The following is a 24,205-nucleotide window of genomic DNA, read 5'->3' on the forward strand; positions in this document are numbered from 1 at the left end:
CGTTTTTAAAAATTAGGTCCTTAATCTTTCTCGATCAATTTACTAATATTTTTCAAATATATTCCTCTGGCACAGGCAGCTAATTAAAGCAAAACACTAGAATGTTAAAAAAGATATAATCTTTCTAGAAACCAACCCTCGGTGTGATGATTTACACGCCAATTACCATTTAACATTATAAGGTCAGTCCTTTTATAGCTAGTGTGAGAACAAAAATGGTTTCAATATTTGAGAACTTCGAAAGAGATTTTCCCATTTTCTCTTTTTGAAGTCTCACTGTTTTCAGCTTAGAAGCCATTGCTTATGTTATGAAAAGAAAGATTTTTGAAGATGTGAGAAATGTTTGCCTTGCATAGAAATACATTTTATGAGCAGATAACCAGATATCAAAAATCAATACATTCCATAGATACCTTTAGCTTAACAACTTAAAAGGCTACATATTAATAGTCTCTGGCCAAAATTATAAGGGCAAAAGTTCTCACTTGTCCTTGAATTCCTAAACTGTTTATCTACCTGGAAGCCAAAAGAGGAGGTAGAGACTAGAAATTATAATTTACTTAAACACAGAAATATTCCTAACTTCTCTTCCGTGCTACATTCCGTTCAGCCCACCAAATAGGTAAATTTTAAATCCGCAAGCATAAATACTGTAGAGGCATGTCTGATAACAAGGTATTTGCCAGAATGATAATGGTATTACAAGCAGTCTCAATCAATACATTTCTTTCTGTAGTTAACGGAGAGGTAAGCAATAAATCTCTAACTTAATCCAAGCAATATAGCTGCAAAATGCAAAAAGCTCTATGAACGACACGCACTAAATTTTTTAAAAGCACGAAACCACAAACAAGCAGTTCTAAAAGCTCTTCATTCTGTATAGTCTATACAAACAAGATTATAGCAGATAAAAAGGGTGTTGAGAAAGAAAAAAAAATAGGAAAAAAAAAAAGCAGACATGCATTAAGCTAGTTTGACAGCTCCATTGTTCAACCCGTCCCATTGTCAGACCCAAAGATGTATTCAGTGCTACAATGTCTGCTAGCAAATAAACAAAAGACTACATTTTTCAAAGCAGGATGCCAATTCACTCATAATTCTTCCTCTGCTTCCCAAAAGGTCAGTGGTGGCTCATTCTAGGTATACGACAGAACCCTAACACAGAGGCAGGAAACAAATATTTGCTTTCAATACACAGGGACCCAGGGCGCCATGCATGAACAGAGGTCTCTAAACAGGTACACATTTTGGCAAACAGGATAAAGTGGTCCAAACCTGGTAACACAGAAGGACTATCTAGGTAGGCTAAGTCCAGATTAGAGCGGTATTTGGAGCACGAGTCTAATATAGGGTCTCCTTAGCTCCGTTTTCGGTGATTATTCCACGCAGAGCGCATAATAATGAAAGAGGCTTAGACATTGCAAAGGAAAAGACAAACCAAGAGCCAGACTCGGAGCCTTTAAAAGGAGCCACTGGCCACTCGCAAATCGCGGCGAGCAAAAACATGATCCGCTTTGCAAAGGCAGCCTGTGCAAGCCGAACTCCACACGGCGGTCCTTCCCTGTCTCTCGCTCGCTCTTTCTCCCAGTCTCAGTCTCGGTTTTGTTTCCCTCCCTCCCTCCCTCTCTCTCTCTGGATTCCTTGTTTTCTTTTTCTTCTTCTAAGATCAGGAAGCTACTTGCTTTAGACCGTGATGATTGTCTCAGCCGGCTCTGGAAACTAGAAAAGCACACATTAAAACAAAGGCCGCCGCAACATACCTTAAAAGCAGCTCCTCATTTCTCATAGTAACAGCAGATTTGGGACAGCGCATGCTTTCTACACGGGTGACACTGATAGTCTCAACAAAGCCAGTTCAGAAGTGCGCTCAAACACCAACGCCAGGGTAGCTGTTCACTAGTGCGCGCTCCCAACCTCCCCCCTCCCTTCCTCTCTCCCCCTCCTTCCCTCCCTCCCTCCCTGTCTCCCTCCCTCCCTCCCTCCTTCTCTCCTTCTCTCTCTCTCTCTCTCTCTCTCTCTCTCTCTCTCTCTCTCTCTCTCTCTCTCTCTCTCTCTCTCTTTCCCTTTCTCTCTCTCCCCCCTCCTCCCATCCCCTTCTCTACTCAAATTTTGAATGGTGGCTCAAAAGGGCTCGGGCAGATTCGGTCAGTAGAAGTAACCCTCGTGGACAGGTTATGCTGTCCAGGCGTATTTATACATTGATACACCGTGCTGCCCACGGGGTCCTGCTTGCATTCACTCAAGCCAGGCTGGTGTTAGTTCTCCTAAGTACCATCTTAAGAAACTGGAAGGACAATAAGAAACTCATTTAGCTTTCTCTTATACGTTTAACAGCAAAACTCATTTGACATTTCCTTGTTGCTGTCAACTATCGGCAAGCATTGCAGATGACTTGGAGGATATTTGGAAATGGTTGAGGTACTAGAAAGGATTTTTTGCTTCTCTTTTCTGGGACATTGAATTCACAGCTGGATTCATCGATTCCTCTCCTCTTGTCCTCAGGAAGAGTGACAAGGTCAAGACCCGCAGCCCCAGCCTGGGTCATGGATGCAGAGAACAGAGGCAGGGGAACTTGGAAGTATTTTAACTCTGGGCGCACCAAGGTTCCTGCGGACTGGAGCCATAATCCACCCGAAGCAGGGCATCTAAAGAAGGGAGGTGACACAGAGCCCGTCTGGCCACACTGAAGTGCTAAACGACACTGGAGCACCGGCCTCAAAAGACCAGTTAGGGCTCTTTTCCAAAATAAGAAAAATCCGCTTCTCTACTTCCTTATACTCCCTGGGCTTAGCATTTAGTTCGCCAGGAAAATACACATTGTACTTCTGTTTATTGGAATTAGAAGAATTCCATGCGGATTGGCCAAGTAAAACAGCAAGTTAAACACACACAGAAAAGACGAGATGCTACAGACAGAATAGCCAGTCGTCCAGCAGCGCGGACCAAGGCGCCCTTCCAGGAGGTGTGAGCTGACAGGAAGCCCAGCGCGCGCGCAGCTTGGAAGGGGTGCGCAGGGCGCGGCCGGCGGCGGGCCTGGCGCCCTGAACACACGTTTCCTCGCTCCCAGGCTCCACGCGGCTCACCCGCCCTCCATCTGCATGGCCCTGTGCACCTCGGCAACGATCCGGAGTTAGAGCATTGGCGGGAATAACAGCGGGGTGGGGAAAAATACTGGCGCGGCTCACTTCCTTCCCGTTGAAGATCTGGAATATACTCCACTCTCCTGCTGTATCTGACCTCTGAACTTCGTCTTCACCCACAGCCCAGGAAACGGGGACATTCTGGAGGATGATGAAGGTTCTTTAATCTCTACTGCATAGTCATCTTACTTAGATTATCAGCTGGACTGAGGACAGTAAGCCTCGGTGACTGCTAGCGGTCACCATCGCTATTTCTGGATGGCAATAAGAAAACATGATGAATAGCTTGACCAAGGTCAAATCACGAAACTCCTGTCTCTCACACAAACACACGTTTACATTTCCTCCCTTCGTGTGGGCATATGAAAGTTACTGGGGTGAAAATATAAAAACGAGTGACCTTGCCAGAGAAAGACAGTGAACGAAATCTAAGACGTTCTTGCGGAGCCAGATAAACGTCACGTAAACAGGCTGAGAAGCAGGGAGACCTTGGACGCAGAGAGTCCGGCCATGCCCCGGGGGCCTGTGCGCGGCGCTGAGGCAGCGGCCACCTCACCTCTCTGCAGCCACGTTATTGCCCCCAGCAGTGAAAGGGAGGTGACCAATGCTGACACGTTTGAGAGCACCCGAGGAGCCGCTGAGGACACCGCGTGGGTTCTGTCGGCGGCGGCGTTAATGCCGAGTGGGATGGGTTCGCTGCCATCGGCCCCAGTTCTGTCTGTTAGAGAAAGGCAAAAATTTGCTGCAAAGACACCAATCCCTTCCCTTAATACATCCGGCCAGTTCCTCTTGGGCCTGACATACGAGGCAAACACTAAATATGTAACCATATTGAGTTTGCTTATCCACAAATAGATTCTTAGCCCTGGAAGCCAGCGCGGCAGTGCGTGGCCCGGCCCTATGCTGGAGTGAATCACGGGTCCACAGCAGTTAGGAACTGCAACTGGACCAAACCCCTGAAGGTCTGATTTCCCCTCCGCTTCCTTGTTAGTTGAGGGCCCTAACCAGCGAGAAAGCTTTAGCGACAAGGCTTCAGTACGTGTCCAAACTCCACTGTGAGGACGCACTGAGGGTCCTGCAACCCCCAGCGGTCTGGGCTGACCCTGTGGCTACAAAATGCCCAGAAAGAAGGTATGTTATTTCTGACATGTACTTATTGTACTGGAGGTCTTTGATTCCAAATCCACATTGGATTCGTCTTCGGACTTCTTAATCCACGTAAGAGAATGGCTTTCCCTTAGCTGGTACTTAATATATATTGGTTAAATAAAGGAACGGATTTATTTTTAACTATTGGAACTCTGGAGAGAGGGCTCTTGTACAATAGGGGCTTGAACTGTGTATGTTCACTTAGAGAAAGGCAAAAATTTGCTGCAAATTTTTTCAGTAAATACATACAGTACTGTAAATGCACTTTCTCTTCCTTATGATTTTTTTAACACTGTCTCGTCTCTAGCTTAATGTATTGTTAGGAGACAGTATATACTACATATAACATACAAAATATGTGGTCCTTGACCATGTTATTGGTAAGAGTTCTGGTCAACAGTAGGCTATTAGTAGATGAGTTTTGGGGGAGTCAAAAGTTACAAATGGATTGACTGTTCTCCTTAACCTCCACGTTGTTCAAGGATCAACTGCATTTTATTTTAAAAACTCCTTCATGTAGTTTCCTTAACAAATATGTGAAGGAAACAAAACAAAACAAAACAAAACACTTCTTATTCGACTCAATCAGCTGGCACAGCGGGCAGCACTGAGAATTCCTTCCATGCCATCGTGTTTTAAATTTCAAGACTTGTTCACATTTAGCAGCTCATCTAATCCCCACATCAACCCTGTGTGGCGGGCAGGGCTGGTACTGTTACCGTCTCGGCTGGAAAAGCTCAAGGTCGGAAAGACGGAGTGATTTGCCCGCAGACGGTACAGGGATGACGGAGTGTGGGAACCCAGCCTAAAACCCCTGGGCCCGAGCTTCTTCCACGGCCCCGCAGTGCGACTCCGCGGTTGGTGTAACGAACCTCACGCTTCCCTAATGAGGTCGTACCAAGCTCAGAGGATGCGCAGGAAATCAATGCAAAATGGATGAAAAGGTTATGTTTTGCTACTAGAATTTATCGATTTCTTTTCAAAACTTTATTTCAAATGAAGACTGAATTGAAACTAGACAGACTAAGCACTTTGAGGGACAAACTGTTATTATTTGGGGGGGGGGGAGGGTTATCTACAGTAGCAGTAAATTTTTAATAATCCTGGTTATTACTAACTTTGGTTTGTAGGGGAAAATTTTTCAAAAGGATTACAGCACTAGTTGGCAAATAACAAGAACAGAAATTTATCTGAAAGTGCTCTATATGCAAAAAGATGTTTTTAACTCTATGAATTAAATGTTTAGCTGGTAATGCAAACTCAGTGAGGGAAAAACTGGAAAAATACTCCATTATGGGACTATAAGGGTGAGCTGAGAATTAGCCAAATTTCTGGACCTTTCTAGATTTGAGCTTCCTAAAAAAAATTTAAAGGTAAATTATACGTGCATTTATGTGTTATAGGTAATCTCTACAAGAAATAGCAAAATTTCTAAATGCAACTTTAACGACTCCAACTTTTTCCTGCCTTCTGTGCCTGTCTCGTCTTCACATCACCACGGTAACAGAAAGCACCATTTCAATGGCAGTGTATGATACGGAAAGTGCCAGAGACATAGGGTCGGGAAGCACAGAGTCCTTCTCTGATGACGGATGCGACACTACAGAAATCTAGCCGGCCCATCCTAAAAGAACCACCTTGAACTGCAGAGGTGCCAAGGACACCAAGTCTATTTAGCTGTTAGACTCAGATGCTGTCTTAGTCCATTTGGGCTGCTGTAGTGATCACCACAGACTCGCTGGCTTAGAGACAAGAGACGTTGGTTGCTCACAGTTCTGGAGGCTGGACGTTCAAGATCAAGGCAGCAGTGTGGTCATGTTCTAATGAGGGCCCTCTTCCTGGTTCGCAGCCTCCACCTTCTCACTGTGACCTCACGCGGTGGAAGAGGTGAGGGAGCTCTGCGGGGTCCCTTTATAAGGGCACTAATCCCATTCATGAGGGCTCCACCCTCATGACGTAATCACCTCCCAAAGGCCTCACCTCCTAACGCCATCGCACTGGGCACCGGGATTTCAACATGTGGCTTTGTCAGGGACACCAACATTCGGACCACAGCAGAGACCAAGGACCGCCAGGCTTCGTTAGGACGCATACTAACGAAAGGACAGACGGAGACTTCATGAAGTAAATATGACGCCATGACCGAGGTCTACGAGAAGTGAATTTCCAGCACGCTCACTGCGTGATGCATAGTAGGTGCTCAGAAGACACAAAGTTCCTCTGACCCGCTTTGCCAGCCTCAGGGGAAGGGTCTCATGGGCAAACTGAGGCACGGCGGTGGAGTCTGCACGCAGGGCAAGCCCAGAGCCGCACCTGACCGGAGCTGGGATGCATGGAACACCGAGCAATCCTGTTCTTCCAGACTGCACATGCCCCCTGGCCTCCAGGGGAAAACCCTCCAAAGCCGAAAGGACACAGGCATCACAAATCACAGCCTGAAACCTGAAACTGACAGTTGGCTCGGAGTAAAGCCTCAGCAGCATCGGGAAAGAAAGGGTTTGATGGTAATCTGAGGCTCTATGTAACATGAGCTGGAGCACTCAGAAACTGCCTCCAAGTCACACTTCAGAAGCAGAGGCCACCGTCCCAGCAGCAAACCCATGGGCCCTAAGTTCCAAGCAGACATTCCTCCCACGGGCTGTGGGACAACGTACTCGTCTTCAACATGGAGACGTTTACGGGATAACCGCGGTGTGCGGACAAGTAATTAGCAAGAGTAACTGTAAAGCCCCTGAACATCATAGAGTGTCATCTTTATCAATAAGTATTTGTAAATAATAAACCATGAAGTACTTAGAACTCCAAGGAGCTACTTGAAAATAGGCACTAGACAAACCTAAGAGGTGTTGTTATAAAGAGTGAGAATGACGGCTTGCGATAGAGGAAAGGAGGTATGGAAACCGACTCCCTGAAGGGCTCTTTCCGTGGAGGCAGGAGAAGGTCTGTCGGAGCGCCACAAACTGCCTAGTCGATCAAGTGACTAACTTTGGTCCGTGAACTCTTACAATTTAGCAAGTACCACGTTCACCACGGAGCGGTTATTTCTGGCCTAATGTTTTGCCAAGGGCCACCCTCGGGCAGATGGAAAATCTTGAGAAGGCCACAGGTGACTATATATAAGTTAGGCATTAACGTTTGTTTGCATGGAAGATGGGCCAAGTTTATTGTTGCTATTTTTAAGGCAGACACATGCCCAGGACACAGCCACCTTTCTGCCTGCCCTAACTGCCCTGTCGGAGAGATTCTGTGATTTCGCTATTATCCAGGAATCCTCAATGGGCACGTAGAGCTCAGTGCACTTGGGGACCCCTCTTTCTTAGTGCTTTTGATCCTGGGGAATCCTAGGACGTCAACAGCACAGATTTAATGATGAACATGGCTGGAGTAGACGCGTTTTTACAGGAATGTGAGACCAAGATGGAGACTCACGGGACTCGTGACAGAGATGAAAGAGAAACCCAGATGGTCTGGGAAAGACGCTTTTAAAACAACCACGACATGTTCACAGCTTGTAGAGAATATGCAGGTGCTTCGAATGCTGCCTTTCTGTATACACCGACTGCTGAAATTACATTACCTAATTATTCACTTGTTTATTGTCTTTCCTGCATCTGAAACTAAGTTGCACAAAAGCAGGAACTAACTCCATTTTAGCGCCACTCTAGAACAACGTGCGGCATATGGCAGATGCTTAATAAACGTGAGTTCAATGGCTGGCTTTCTCTGAGAATCGTCTCCTTGTTAAGCGACCTGTCTCAGGCCTTATGGCCACGTGACACAATCGGTGAAAAGGTTACTCAGCTGTGAGCAGTTACTAGGCTGGGATGCCTGAGGGGCGGAAAGATCGGGAAGGTCCTGTTCTTGGCTTTAAAACCTTTATAGACTTGTGGAGATGGAATGATCGGCTTGTTGTTTTAATTTTCTTTGAACACTAAAACATCATTTATACGGGTGCATAGAAAGTAAAGTGATAAACGGGTATATCCCCTCGTTTTCCATGATGCTGAAGTGCGGGAGTTGACGAACTGCAGGCAGGTAGGATCGAGCCCCGAGGACAAGATGAATAGACAAAACTTTTAGGATGAGGGGCAGTGGGAGTGGGAGGGGCACTTTTGTGATGTCTTGGAAAAACCAAGTGTCCTTAAGAGCAAGGGACAAGAATCAGAAGTCAGTCTAATGTTTGCTTCATTCGCTTTCAGGAGCAGATCTACTCTGAGTGTCTAGCTCTTTGGTTTTGGAATCCCCAGCCTTTGTGGGCCCAGGGACCGGCGCCCCTACGAGAATCTAATGCCCGCTGACCTGAGGCGGAGCTGAGGTGGTGATGCTGGCGCTGGGGAGCGGCTGTGAACACAGATGAGGCTTCGCCGGCTCACCTGCCACTCACCTCCTGCTGTCCACTGACAGGTGGACAGGCACCGGTCTGCGGCCTGGGGTTGGGGACCCCTGCTTTAGTTAACAGTGCCCGTCTTCCAGGGACGTCCTACTCACTCCCCTCTCACCTCACAGGGGTCCCCAGACACCTACAGCAAGTTATCCTTTTATTAACTCCATTCTCTACCTGCTATCAAAAACAAAACAAAACAAAACAAAACAAAACAAAACAAAACAGTGGACACTCTGAAATGCCACACTCATTTCCTTAAGTCAGTTCCTAAGGAGATGTAGCCTCACTTTTAAAAGTGCACTAATTTGATTTCGTTTTACATCGCAGGGCTAGGCATTAAACATTACCTGACTTCTCTATTCTCTATTCCTGTATGTATGTAGGTATGTATACATACACACACATATACATACATACTTACATACATACACACACATAGTTAGGGTATAGATAGTTAGGAAAGCCTCTAAGAACATGACTGGGACATGATCTTCCAAGGGAAAGTTGCTAGAGGCCAAAGGGTGCTGGAGATGCGGCAGAAAGGACATGGGACTCCACACTCAACACCGGCAACAGGGACCACGAGAGATTCTAAAGCAGCTCTAGAGAGAGAACTCTGAGTACTGGGAATAAAGAAAAGTCTCGATGAGCGAGGCAGTGGGGAGTCTGGTGAGCTATAACGTGGCCTGGGAGGTGGGTTCTTCTACTTTAGGCCGACTTGCTGGCCTTGTTGGAGACACTCCATGTAAGAGTAACATGCTCCATTATCAGATGAAGCCAGCCAATCCATATTATTGTCCTACAATCCACATTACTGTCCTACAATCCATATTATTGTCATACGAGTGAGGACCCTAAGGGCCTGGGCGAGGAAGAAAGGCCCGGATGACAGTGCGGTAAGTGGCAGGGGATGGGAGTCAGGCTCAGCTCCCTCTATTACCCCACACTGTCTAGGCAGTAAGCATGCGGGGCGAGGCAAGGGGGGTCGAAAAAGATATTTTAGTGCTCGAATCATCACATGGGTGACTGAATAGGCAGAATGGAGAAAAGAGCTGAAAATGATTCTTATGTTTCTAACCTGCATGATTTGGCAAACGATGGCAACTGCTGAGCTGGACACCAAAAAAGAAAACAAAACAAAACACAAAACCACACAGCAAAACAGGGTAGGTGGGGGAGATGGGTGATTCCAGTGGGGACACCCGGAGCTCGAGGTGCCTCAGGCAGGTCTTCTGAGCAGAGGCGGTGGCTGAGATCAGCCAGGAGGGGCACAGCGCCGGCAAAACGAGAAGTAAACCAAGACCAGAAGCCCGGGGCAAATCGAAAGTTGAGGAGGAGGCAACGAAAGATGCTTCGATGAAAGAGGAGGCTGAACACATCGCCGAAGGGCTCACGCTGCGCTGGAGAAACGTGCACATCGCGTTTCGAGCTACCTCGCGGTGTGTGATCTCGGGAATTACCCGCTTAGATGCTAAATGCAAAAGCAGGGCTGCAGGAACGAGGCGCGGGAAGGCTCGGGAGGTTTCGGGCATCTTGCCGGCTCTGATCCCTGCTCCACGCGTCCGCACAGCCACCTCTCTGGTGTGGGAACATGGTCACAGCGGCCTTCCGCTGGAGACCCGGCAGGGCTTCCCCCGCACCCCGGGGACGGAGGACAAGCCACGCAGAACGGGCGACGAGACCTGCCCGCGCCGCTAAGCTCCTCTCCTGGGTGTCCTCGCCTGGCACGCCATGTCATCGCCTACGAGCCTTCTTCGAGGGCTCACATGCCCGGGCTTTTGTTCATGCCGTTTCCTACCTGTGCAAAATTCTCCTGGTGATCCCCGCCTCTGCCACGTTTATTTCTGCGTCTCCTCCAGGACTCCGCCCAAACATCAAGTGCTGAGCATGAAAACAGGTCTCCAAAACACTTTCTGGCTGGCTGCATACATGAATAAGTCGAGGATATTACCCCAGCAGCAAAGGAAACACAAAGATCTCAGAATATGGATCCAGCTGGGGTTTTTTTGTTTTTTGTTTTTTTTAACTGTAATAAAACAAATCGACCACATTTTTTGGAGGGACTATAATGTTTGTTATCTAACATTGAATTCAAAACAGGTACTAGTCATGGCCCCTGCTGAACGTTCGGTTATGTTAGAAAGACAGAACTCGCCCCCATGAGACTAGGAACCACAATGCGGTGTTCACTGCCATGATATTTCAGGAGCCATGGGAGTTCCGAGGAGGGAGGGATGCTAAGAGCTGGCTGGAGGAATCTGGGAGCCTTTCCTGGAGGAGGAAGACCTGAGGGGATCCGGAGGAGTGAGCCTGCATTTGGGGGGGTTTGGGGAAGGTAGGTGAGAGGGTACCCAAAGCAGGGGAGACCAACCAGCCTGAGGATGGTTTATGCGGGAGACAGTGAAAAGAAAAAGTCTGACTAGAAACAGCACAAGCATTGACAAATGTGAGAAAATAAAAGAAACTAGGAAGAGTGAGGCCTGACTGTGAACCTTGTAAATTGAGCAAAAGAATATGGATTCGACGTGATACGCAATCGGGATTCAGGACAATTTCTGGGTCGGTAAATGAGAATCCTCTCCGAATATGCCAATGAGAGGGCGAGAAGCAGGTTCGGCGGCTGGCAGCTGACAGGCGGGCCACGGTGTCTCCAGTTCAACACACACGACTCTTACAGAACATAAACAGAATCGGACTCTGAGACCACCGCAGAACCAGAGAAAGACGTCACGACTACAAAAATAATGAAATAGCCCCTTCTTCCAACTGCTCGTTTAACCTCCCTAATCTCCAGATAAAAACGATCAAGATGCCTTATTGGCAGGTTCAAACTGATAGAACAAAATGCCGCAGACTGGGGATCCGAAGCGAAAGAAAATCTATTTGCTCACAACTCTGGAGACTGTAAGTTCAAGATCAAGATGTCGGCAGGGTGAGTTTCTCCTGAGGCCTCTCTCCTTGGCTCGCACCTTCCCTCTGTCCCCAAATGGCCTTTCCTCTGTGCACACAAATCCCTGGTGCCTCTCTCTCCTCTTAAAGGACACCCAGTCCTATTGGATCCAACTCTTGTGACCTCATTAATCTTAATTACCTCCTTAAAGTCTCATCTTCGAATACAGTCACATTATGAGATCCTGGGGGTTAGGACTTCAATACATGCATTTGTGTGTGTGTAAGGGAGACACACAGTTCAGTCCCTAACAATACCCGATGCTTCCTACACCCAACGAGAACCGACTCACACTTCCTAACCCCCCTTGGCAGGCACACACGCCCGATTTCTCTATTACGCGCCTTCCCACTTCTTTTGCCTAAGGTGCCCCGTCATACCCTCGCTGTGTGTGCTCCTTTGCCGCAGCAAATAGGACAAACCCAGCTTTGACTTGGGGTGTGTTCCTGGTGGCTCTGGCCAATGGGCTTCCACGGCAAGGTCTTCCACACTCCTGAGCCTTGTGCCCGCCTAAACTGTCTTTCCTCTTGCCTAGTGACACCTGCTCACCCTTAAAGATTCAGTTCGAATATCACCTTCCGTGAACACACTTCTCGATTTACTCTTTCCAGCGGTGCAATTAATTTCCTTTCTGACGGCTCTGTAATGCGTCAGCTTGGCTACGGTGAAATACATTTCCTAGAATCCATTCACAATCTCTCCCACTTTACATCCATCTTCTGTTCTTGACCAGCCTGTGGATGTCAACTGCTAGCATCAGATGTAGAGAAGAAAGCCTTTACAGAGCTTTGCTAACCCCCTGCCACAGCTGTATAAAGTAAAGTCCCTGTACCTACCTACCTACCTACCTACCTGTCTATCATCTATCCATCTACCTCCTGTCCATCCACCCATCATCCATCTATCTAGCCTATGGGCTCTGCTTCTCTGGTTGAACCTTGTCTTATATATTCCCGCTCTGAGATATTTCTCTGTACTTTCTTAAAACCTTACATCTCCTTCTCTTGGACTATTTATCATGCTCTGTTGTCATAAATGGTGCGGTGGAGTAGATTACCTTGCTAATTCTCCGTGCCCTCCTCCATCATGTGAACTTGTAGTGCACCAGTGTGGGTGGAATACATTTGCCCACTCTACTGACATTGCGCTTGACAATGTGACTTGCTTCAGCTATTAAAAAGTTTGCAGGCATCATATTAAATGCGCTTGTGTGGTTTAGTTTGGGTCTTTGACCTCCCTGGCATGAGAAAAGCATGCCCCAGGGCACCTGTTGCCTCTTCCACCTGGGACTCAGAGCTACACACATGGAGAGGATCGGAGTTCCACCCATGGTCTGGAGCCAAGCACAACTGACTCACAGCCTGACAGAGGGCCTCGCAACCTAGACTTGCCGAAAAACGGTTGATCTGCAGGCTCGCACGTGTAAGAATAAATGTGCATGTCGTAAGCCACTGTACGCTGGAGTCATTAGCATGCAGCCTTATTGCAGCGAGTGACTAGTAAATTACTTTTCTTTTCTGTGCCGCAATTAAGAGTGTTGGCTCCACAACACGAGGGACCATGATGATGATTTCCATTTCTCCGATGTCTACTCAGATGCCTGATGCATAGCAGGTGCTCAATAAACGTTTTTGCGTACTAGGATAACAAATGGCCGATGATCAGAGAACCACATGGCGAGAGGCATGGTGCAAAGTGTGTGAGGTGCACAGGACGGAAAAGGGGAAGTGAGTCTGGAAGCGAGTGCAAACACAGCGTGGTTTGTGCGCAGTCATAAAAAGCTACCTGCCTATTATTTTCAGATGATCGAATGTTCAAAAGGGCCACAAAGGTTCTGTGTGACTCAAGTAATCTTTGAAGAGTTTTTGTGCTCTGAACTCCCACGAGTCCTTAGGGCAGCTGGAAATAAAAGCTGCAGTCTGTCTGTAGCCACGTATAATTTTAGGGAAATTGACAAAAGATGAAGAGCCTGAACCTCCTCCAGAAAAACAAACAAAACAAAACAAAACACAAAACAAGATATCAAAATTACTGGGAAGCACAACTTCCCTGTTCTCCCACCAGGTGACCCTGGCTCTGCGTAATCACCTCATCTGAAGTGGTCGGGTTACGGCCGCCTCGACCCATTGATCGATTTGGTTTTTTGCTGAAAGGCTAGTGTGACGCCATCTCTGAGGCTCCCGGCCCAGTCACCCAAGGCCTACGCAGCCTGGGCAAGCACCCTTGGGCGATGGGAGCGGGTGTCCAAGGCAGCAGCCCTCCTGATGGCGACCACTGTGGCGTTCGCTCAGAGCACGTGTCCCGGCCCGTCACTGGAATCGCTCCGCATGAGACGCAGCTTGGAGGAGGCCAGATGTCCCAGTGTCTGCGGTGAACTCGCACACCTTTTCCTTACGCTGAACGACACGTACACACACACACACACACACACACACACACACACACACGTGCACGCACGCACGTCCAGCACCACGGGCCCACACGTTCCACTGTGTTTTGGAGAACAAAGAGGCAGTTTGCATGCTGTTTGGTGCCGAGCATAACACGAGACTAAAGCTGCTGTTTTGTGCATCTGAAAGTTACACCCGCGAAACTCATGCTCTCCATGCCTAAGCTCTGGACTTTAAAGGAAAACACACGCATATACACACACAACACAATACACATACACACACTCAACTCAAAAAGATGCTGTAAACACCTGTTTGTGCCCATTTTTTAGAAGAGAAAAGCATTTCCCAGGCATCTATAAACGCAGGCTGGCTGGCCGGAGCTGTGCAAAGCCATCCGGGGTGCACGAAGACACCGGGAACACGATCCACCCCACTTGGTTCCCGAACTATACTGACACATGTAGAAACGAGCGTTCGTTGGGGTGTTTGTGAAAACTTTACTGAATCCTACTTCTGGGCTGTTTCAGGCTGACATAAGACTTGTTTTGTAACAATCATTTATTCAAATATCTCTGAAAAATAACTGCCTTTTTAGCCGGTATTTAGCATCATGCTATAAATGAAACTTATCAATACATAATAAATTCCCACCAAGTATATAATATTATACTATTAAAAGTTTACTATTAAAATGTCCCTAATTTAGATGCCATTTAGATTTAGTGGTAATTGGGACATATATTGTGATTCCTCCAAAAATAACATGTAGTGTGTTTAATGATTATAAAAGCAATTTGCATTCACAATATTAATACTGGGAAATATCAATAACTATAAAGAAAAATTACCACCTAAATCTGACTAGAAAAAATAATTGTTAAACTTTTGATACATTTCCTTTTGGTCATTTTCAATGCATGCACTTCATTTTTTATATAAAATTGGGATTGTATTGATCACATAGTTTTTAGTCCTTTTTTTAAACGACATTTTCTACTATAAGTAATGATGTTCTAAAAAAAGTTTCATTTTCCTGATGGCCCATAATTTACTTAGCCACGTCCTAAGATTAGATATTACCAGTATCGCTACGTGTTTACTATTATATGTAACATCGAGATGAAAATTATGAAACGTGAACATGGGGGGCATTTCTGGTTTTCTCCTGAGAGGAGAGCGCGACGGTTATCGCTGGACGGCCTGGTGGCATGCTGGCCAGGCCGGGCGCCACCCCACAGGACAGCAGCATGCACAGGCCTGCCGTTCTCGCGAACGCGCCGGCTCCTTCTCAGCTTTAAAACTGCAAGTGCGAAGAGTGAAACCCGTAACCTCACTCCTCCTCCATCTGCGCTTCTTCCCAGTGAAGACAAACATTTTCCCCAACGTTACTGCCATTGGTTTTATATGAATGGCTAATTCATGTACCTTACTCCTACGCTGGTGATTTCTGAATTGAGCTGTAGGCCCTTTTATATATATTTATCTTAATGCTTAGAAAAATAAATTTATAAATTTTTCCAAGATCGTCATTTACTTTTAATTTTTAAAAATATTCTGGTATTAAATTTAAAGAATTTTATACCACTAAATATTTCAACTATTTCCCTTATCATTTTATTTTTTACATGAAAGGACTTGCCCACTCGGAAACTAGATTCATCTTTACCTTTGTATTTTGATGGTTTTTATTTTTACTATTTGATTCATCTAGGATTATTCTGAAGAGGAAACTACAACTTGAGATTTCCCTCTTTCACAAATAGTTTTACCAGTGTTAATTTATTCCATAATTCACTCTTCTCCCATGGTTGTGGGGATAGGATGTGTCTGTTAATGTATTAGATTCAATGCTACTAAATCTCTCTGGCATTTCTTACATTGGCACCTCATTGTTTTAAGTAGAAAAACTTAGTAGCTGTGTTTTATAACAACTGGCAAGGCAAGTTACCCTAATCATTACTCTCTCCTTGCAAAGGGTAATTCAAGTTATAGTTTAGAATAAGCTTGTCCATTCACAAATTTTTTTTTGCTGAGATTTTGACTGGTATTTAAATGGAACACTTAGATTTATTTGGGGGGAATTTGACATCTTTATATTACTTGCCCTTTCCATCTGGAAACATGGCTTAACTCTAAATTTACTAAAATCTTAATTTCTTTCTCTTTGGGAGGACTTAAAAGTTTTCTTCAAATAGTTTCCACATCTGTTACTATTGATTTAAAATATTGAGTTAAACTATCTTTATTATATTCTCCTTAAATCCTTGAGATTTTTAGCTGATTATCTTGTTTTGTTTTTTTTTTTTATGTTTATAGCATGTGTAAATGAAACTTTTTTATCTTCATGCTTCTAATTAGCATATTTGTTATTTCAGTTCCCTATCTTTCTGCTTTGACCAGAGCTTCCAGAACATAATTTAATGATGATGACAATTTGCACCCTTGCTCACCTCCCATCCGAAGGCTAGTTTACGATAGCTGTCTTTTATTGTGTTAAAAGTTCCTCCGTATTCCTGGTTTGCTAAGAGTTTTTGTTTCCCTCTGTTAGGAATAAGGGTTTGATTTTATTATGTATCTATTGAGATCATTTTGTTTTTCTTATTGACCTCCTGAGGTGATGTATTCTATTAACATATTTTCCACAACAAAAAACATCTCTTTATTCTTGGCACAAACCATAAATGGTTGTGAAGAATGATTCTTTTCTTATACTTGATCTTTGAGTGACATGAAGGGGCCATAAGCCAGAACATCTTAACTAGAAATCACAAAGAATATGTAATTCTTTTTGAGTAAAATGTTAAAGAGCAAATGATGTAACTTGGTATTTTAAAGTTTAGGAAACACATTTGATATAGCCCTGCTCTGACACATAACACACTTCGTTCAACTAAGTAGTACATGTTTGCCTCCGTTTATTATAATATTTACAAAAATAGTTTATATTTGGGAAGACCTCTGAATTTAAGAGAGGCTGTTTTGAATTAGTGAGGTTTTAGTGCTCTACCAGAAATGGGAAATAAATATCTCTAAAGATCGCTTATAATGTTTTCACTACTGACTGACCAGATATTTCAAAGTTGGCAGCCACGTTGGGGCTGATTTTTTCAGTCAAGAGTCTCTATAGCCTTGCCAATCTTAATTTCTGTCGTTAATACCTTGAAACACATTTCAAGTAGTAGAATCAAACTGAGTTGGCGGAATTTGAACACTGAAGATCACCTCTGCCAAGAAGTCTGTCCATGGCTGACCTTCAGAAAATCTCTCAGTGACTGTGAATCTCTTCCCATAAAGCACACAGTTTACACGCTTCTTCAGCATTGTCCTAACGTTCTCATCAACTCTGTGGTTTCAAGAGAGGGTTTCCTGCCACCACTGAAAGTCCTCAGAGCGGGGGGGTCTTCTCCGAGTGCTGTGTCCCTCCTATTATACTCTCATATCGCCCATTATATGTGGCAGCGGGAATGCACGGCCATGTGATTTGACCGCTAACATTTACTTCGCACATTTCTCCCAGCGAGTCTGGCCTCTGTGGTGATGTAGGCACGGTGGGACCTGTTGAATTACCTGTCACACTTTAAGTGTGCTCTGAACCCGTTGAACTCATTAATTCAATTTTTTTCTTTTTTTTAAATCACTGAGTAGCTGTCACGTGCACGGAACCATATACTACAGCGTTAAGATACTCACTCTGACTAGGTGAGACTCTTTTCTCCCTCCTGGTTAAATCAAAATTTTAATTTCTACTAATCGGGTATCGATACCTAACTAATTTAAATCTTTTAAAAACTACTTAAAAGTCATCTGTCACCCTTTTCACCTTTAATGTGATGCATTCATCTCACAGGAAACCCCATAAAAGCTATAAATTAAATAGTTGCAGAAAGATGTAATAAAGCAGATAAATCCTTACATCAGACTCACCTGAAACTTGACTATGTCCCTATTAAAAACATGTTTCATAGATATTAGAGGGGAAAAGCTCTACTGGTACCTTGACCTATCTCAGAGTGTAGCAAATGATGCAGAAATTAATCTTTTTAATTTTTTGTTCTCATAGCGTGAAACACAGAGAACATAGTCTGTGTTTTTTAGATATGCACTAAATGGATAGCTCCATCACTATTGTGCGGTGTAAGGAAATAATGAAAAGCACGAATTAATCAATTATCTATGAAACTGTTACACGTTCACCTTGTACAAACTATATGGGTGATTAGAGCTCCCTCTCAAATGGAGTTAAGTTTCTGATTTTCATCTCAAAATAGAAACTATTTTAACTAGAATTTCTGTGGTGAGTCTACAAATTTCTCAGAGTCCGACTTTGACACACACACAGACTCCATACTTCCTACAAAGCTTGACAGGATGAGGTCAATGCCCATTGGCTGCCCGGGATGGACCGCCCCCACCCCCCAGCAGTGTGGCCGTTGCCATGGTAACACTGAGACACAGCCTCCTTGGTACACATTCACCCTTCTTTAGAGAGAGGAAGGAAGAGGAGACGGAAAGAGAGAAGGAAGAATAGAGGCTTTCAAAGTGGACAGCTCCAGTTCTTTCTTTTATATACGATGACAAGGACAAGGAGGAAAGTTCCAAGGTGGCTGCTGGCCATTCCAACTCTCACCAGGGACACCGTTTCTACCACGAACCAGAGTCCAACAAACAGCATCGGAGTCCTCACAAAAGGAAATCTGTAGAAGATGATTACCAAGCACACGCACAGAGACAATGTGTTTTGGGATCAATTAAAATGCAAGAATAGTCCGCAGTGCCGCGTCTCACAAAGGAGCCCTTTCTTCTCGGTACTTTAAAAAAAGGCCGAGCTATCAAACTTATGATAATGCACTGCCATGCTGATTTAATTGTCAATTTTAAATTACTTAAGTGTACTTTAATGATCTATATAAAGCCTTATTAGTATTTTTTTTTTCTACCTCTAATAGCTATTAATGGTTGTTAAAGAAAATGAAACCACTTTACTGGAATGTAATGTGGGGGTTTATTAAGAATAAGGTTTTTAAATGATAAAATATTATCACAAAAGTGTGAACCCCTGTACATTTTAATATTCCTGAGCAGGTCAATCTTCATTTCAGTGAAAGAACATTTCCTTCAAATTGCACACAATTACAGTTTAAACATCTTCATGTATAATATATGTAGAATAAATTTTATCTAATTCCCACTCGAAATTCTTCTTCAGAAGTTAGAACAGGAGTGTAGGCAACACATTATTACGTTTCCTCCCAAAGTTTTAGAAGATTTGAAATAAATGTATATTTCCAAAAAAAAAAGTGTACATACTAGGGGAGTTTATTAATTAAATGAAATGCGTGGTGAAGCCCTTTAAGAGAGAAGAGTTGTTTATTTCCTCGTGTCTTTGTCTGTGAGCCTGCCTCTCCTGACTGGGTTTTCTTTAGAGGGGGACACACCTGTCCTGCTCTAAGCACAACTGAAACCTCAAAACGCTTGCTGTCCTTTAGGACACCAGCTAGACAAGGAGCTATTATGAATGTAAAATTAAATATAATTAGAATCAGAATGAAACGGCACCAGGCTTCCGTCCACAGAACCGGAAGTAACTTAGAGACTTCACAATCACCCATTTAGCTTGTAACTGTAGAGAGTTAAAGAAGCCACACTGTCAGAGCCAAACACCTATTTTAGATTCTTAATTATTCTATTTGGCCGCCTGCATCGATCACATTAGAAAGCGATCAAGTGTCTGTTTAATTTTATGTTTTGTGATTGAGCGTGACGTGAACGGGAAAGAAGGGGGTGTGGGTTAAGTTAGAGCTTGGAGTCAAGTTCTGACGCAACGACTGTCTCTGTTTCCTTGACGAAGTTTCTTCTCCGAACCTCTTTTCTCATCTGTAAAGTGGGGATAAAGCTCACCTTCCATCAATGTTGCAAAGATAAGAAAACAAGTGGAACGGATGTCAAGAACCTGTCACACAGACACCTCATAAGTGTCCTCATTCCCTGTCAATTGTTACTGTGCCCAGGGGCCCTTCAGAAAACCTGCAAACTCACAGCGGTGAGTTTCTGCTCTTAACGTAATAGTTCTAATAGTTCGGTAACTGCACTCAGAGATATGTGCAAATTGAAATGCTGATTCTTAAGTCCTTGAGGGCAAGAATAAGAATCTACATTAAAAAAAAAAATGTATCTCTATAGTCCCTGCCACAATGCAGGCCTTTACAGGCAACTTGATAAAAATTGGAGATTAAGCTGCTGGGTCCAGTAGAAGAACCATACTATATATGTGTTTGCTCTTTGGTTCTTCAAGCTAATTTAATTTTTTTTTTTTTTGTTAACAGTCCTTAATCAAGTCACCAAGTAAATGCTGATCTGTCAACAACTTAGGCACAGGTTACTTAGCTGAATACCATCCTCCAAACACCTTTCCTTTAATTTACTAGAAAGTATGCACACGTTGCTGTGTGGAAATGCATGGAATTTAAGTAAAAATGTTTAAAGTAATTTTATTTTATATTTTCATTTATACAAGCCTATGTGTCTGAATCTACCTTCTGAAAAACTAAAAACTAAAAAAAAAAAATGTATAAAGGGGCTTAAAACACTTTAAAAAGTTAGTACCTCAGTGAACCTCCTGGGTTAAGATGCATCCTTGAAGTCAGTAAAGGGTTAGTAACCCATTAATACAGCAAAACTGCTGGGGTGAGGGACTTCTGGAGCATATAATCCCGATGACACACTTCCCGACAATTTAAATGAATAAATCTACAAGCACAGTATTCCCACACAAGTTAAAATATGAAAAAAAAAAAATCGAGAAAAGCTCTAGTAGACCATAAGAAATAAAAATAAGTTCGAAAACAGAATCATTTTAGAAATTAAAGATTTGAGGTAGTTAAGAACAAGAATGGGAAAACCGGCGAGTGCACTTTGATTAGCTTTAAAACAGCTGTGGGAAAATGCGCCACTCAAGTTGCTTGAACGAATAAGCCTCAGGTCATAAAATGAATATAGGCTGGAGATGGAACCAACTTCTTCCTTCCGACCAAAGCCGAAAGCACAAGGCAATAAGGAGGAGTTGGATGTTCTTAACATCCTCTGGTGGATGAGCACCTCCTTCCCGGACCTCCTTCCTGTTTGCTCCAGCCTTGCCTCCTTCCTCTTGAGCTGCTAGCCTGCAGGGGCTGGGCTCTCTTCTCCCAACCCTTTTCCACGGGACCCAGAAGATGCTTGATTAACCTCAACTGTGGCCCCAAGACAGCCAGGTTCAGAAATGTCTGTAAGTGGCTTACGATTCATTTCCCAAGGTAGTCTGGAAGCTGGTTTGCTCCTGTCATTTTAGAAATCTAGCATGAGGGGCATGTATCTGGCAGGTTCTGGGTCATCGTAAAACCTGCACCTCCACCTGCGCTTTCTACGTGACTCCAGGTGCCAGGATTATTGATTGCCGGGCTTTCAGGCAGTAGAGGAGGCTGTCTAAAAATCAGAGAGACGCGGAGGCTTACAAGGTGGCACACTAAGGTTTAGAGCCTGAGTAACTGTGTGGCCTTGCTAGGTCTGTTTTCTCATTTCTGAAATAAGAATACTACGGCTTGACCTGCCTAATAGAGTAGAGAGGATTAAAGGAGAAAATGCATGCAAAGAGCTTGGACAATGCGTGGCACGTAGAAAGAACACAAAAACGTTAGCTCTTCTTCTTATTTCTGTAATATTTCAGTGGTAAAGGGTTAGTGCGCAATGTAATAAAATTAGCAAAGTCCTAGAAAGGGGAGTAGCGACTGTTCAAAATGCGGTGAAAATAATGCATGAACAATGGACCACTGTGTATAAATTTTTGTCATTTATAAAACAGGTATAGAAACTCAGTATTTAAAAAAAAATAGGTGCTAACCTGTGAAGTACTTATTAACTCGTGCGAATTATTGTAGGTGCAGAGTCTCCAACCTTGACTGTATCAGACTATATGCACCCTACTTCTTCTAGCTATTAATTTTTAGTACTCTCAAAATGTAGCATCAGTAGGCTACTGCTAAGTGTGTGGCAAAAGCCAATAAACGTTTTGACAGGTGGGTAACGTCTCATGACCTCATTCCCGAATTTCAGACTTTCGACAACCACACCACCTAAAGGGAAAAGACCTTCGATTACAGGGACTTTATCCAAGTCCATGTAATAAAGTGGAAGAAAGGATGAGAATAAGTGGGAAACATTCATCCATTCGATGGTATTTACTGGGCACCTAAATTACACCAGCTCCAGAAATCCAGCTGACGTGTCACAAGTGCACGAGGGACCCGATGCGCCACTAACCCAAGGTTCAGGATTTTGTGACAATCTTTGCTACGAAAACCTATGTGTAAATATACGCAAGTTAATATGTGATGCTATGAGTGGTAATGAGTAGTGGAATTACAAATAGAAAGAGAAAAGGAGGGAAAAGAATGAGAGGGGATGGAGGCGGGTTAAGGGATAAATGCTGGTGAAGGCCCTTCTGAAGGAGTGATGTGTGTGTGTGAGAGAGAGAGAGAGACAGAGAGACAGACAGACAGACAGACAGACACGGAGAGAGAGAGAAAACAGAGCCCATGAGTCATAGGAAAAACTTCTAGTCGGGGGAAGAGCAAACACAGATTCTTGAGGCAGAATCACGTCGGTGGCTTCTGAGGCCAGCAAGGTGGCCAGCACAGCTGAGCGGAAGGAGCTGAGCGGAGAACGAGACCGAGGCGGCAGAGAACGCAGACTGTGTAGGACACGGTTCGAGCAGAGACGCACCAGAGTCTAAAATCCAAGAAGGCCTTTCGAGATACTATTTCTTGTAAAATAAGATGGATACCATCTCGGGACGGAAAAGAGAAAAAGACACCGCTTCTTTTAAAGAAACAGCCACATCTAGAAAGATAAAACTCTCTAATTTGGGAAGAGAAACTACTGCTCAACAAAAAAAGAGCACCAGCAAACGCGCCGGGAGAGGTAGGAAATTAATGAAACCGAGGCCAGGCGTGACGGAGCCCCACATGCCGACTTTCCCTTTTGTCGTCCATCCTTTTGGCATCAGATGCGTGAAACCACTGCCAAGACCGATGTCCTGTGGCTTTGCCCTGTGCTTCCTTCTACGAGTTTTACCACCTCGGGGTCTGTGTTTCAGTCTATGATCAGTTGGAGCTGACTTCATGTGTGCTGTAAGAGAAAGGTCCTCACACTGCTGCACAGCCGAGGAAACCAGCAGCTGAGTGGACACGTGGCCTGGGGAATGGGAGAAAAGCATCTGCAGACCACGTATCTGATAAGAGATCGATTTCTAAAAAATACACGAGGAACGCCCGCAGCTCAAGAGCAAACAACAACAAAAACTAATAACCGGCTTCAAAAACGGGCTAAGGACTTGGACAGACCTTTCTCCAGAGAAGACATACGAATGGCCAACAGGTGCATGAAACGATGCTCCGTGTCACTAGTCATCAGGGAAATGCAAATCAAAACCACAATGAGCTATCGCTTCACACCTTTTAGGATGGTTATTATCCAAAAAATAAAAATAAAAATAAGAAGACAACAAGCAATGCAGAAGATGTGGAGAAACTGGAACCTTTGTACATGCCGGATGAGAATGCAGAAAGGCACAGCGGCTATGAAAAAGTATGCGGGGTCCTGAAAAAGCCAGAACCACGACTAGCATACGATCCAGCAATCCCGCTCCTGGGCACGTATCTCTCAAAGAGATATTAGTACTACGTTCACCGCAGCATTATTCACAGTAGTAGAGGCGTGGGAACAACCTAAATGCCCACGGATGAATGGATAAAGAAAATGTGTGTGCACATATGGGAATATTACTCAGCCTTGAAAAAAGGAACCTGCACTACGCGACATGTGACTGACTCAGCTTCGAAGACATTATGGTGTGTGAGATAAGCCAACCACAGAAAGGCAAACACTGCCTGATTCCGCTTCGTACGAGGAACCCAAAATACTCGAGGCCATGGACGCGGAGTAGAATGTGGCTGCCAGGGGCACGGGGAGGAGGAGCCAGAGGGTGTGAAGCATCTCCTGCCACACCCCACCGCAGCAGCCGGGGACAGGGCTGTCCCGGACACTCAGACGCCTGCGACCTGTCGACCTGTCCTCTCTGACTGCTCCTCCGCTGTCATTCTTTGGCATGCAAAGCAACCGCAGTTTCTCTCGTTTTCCTTGCATTCACCTCTCTCTC

The 24,205-nt window shown here is 44.5% G+C and overlaps 1 protein-coding gene across 17 annotated transcripts in view; it reads right to left on the reverse strand.

The window, feature by feature from the left end:
• CELF2 (CUGBP Elav-like family member 2) overlaps window positions 1–24,205 on the reverse strand; it is a 718,856-nt gene that overhangs the window by 281,686 nt on the left and 412,965 nt on the right. For 2 of the 17 annotated variants that reach the window (XM_036227109.1, XM_036227101.1), the window contains exon 1: window positions 1,761–1,994. The exons of 10 other annotated variants lie outside the window; for them this stretch is intronic. In XM_036227109.1, the coding sequence (XP_036083002.1) occupies window positions 1,761–1,813 (53 nt within the window). In that variant the 5' untranslated portion in view covers window positions 1,814–1,994. Of the gene's footprint in view, window positions 1–1,275; window positions 1,995–24,205 lie in introns of those variants that run through there. 5 more of the 17 variants (XM_036227090.1, XM_036227118.1, XM_036227144.1 and 2 more) reach the window with 5 other exon arrangements.

The sequence above is a fragment of the Rousettus aegyptiacus genome, unplaced genomic scaffold (assembly GCF_014176215.1).
Source record: "Rousettus aegyptiacus isolate mRouAeg1 unplaced genomic scaffold, mRouAeg1.p scaffold_m13_p_10, whole genome shotgun sequence".
Classification (NCBI taxonomy): Eukaryota; Metazoa; Chordata; class Mammalia; order Chiroptera; family Pteropodidae; genus Rousettus; species Rousettus aegyptiacus.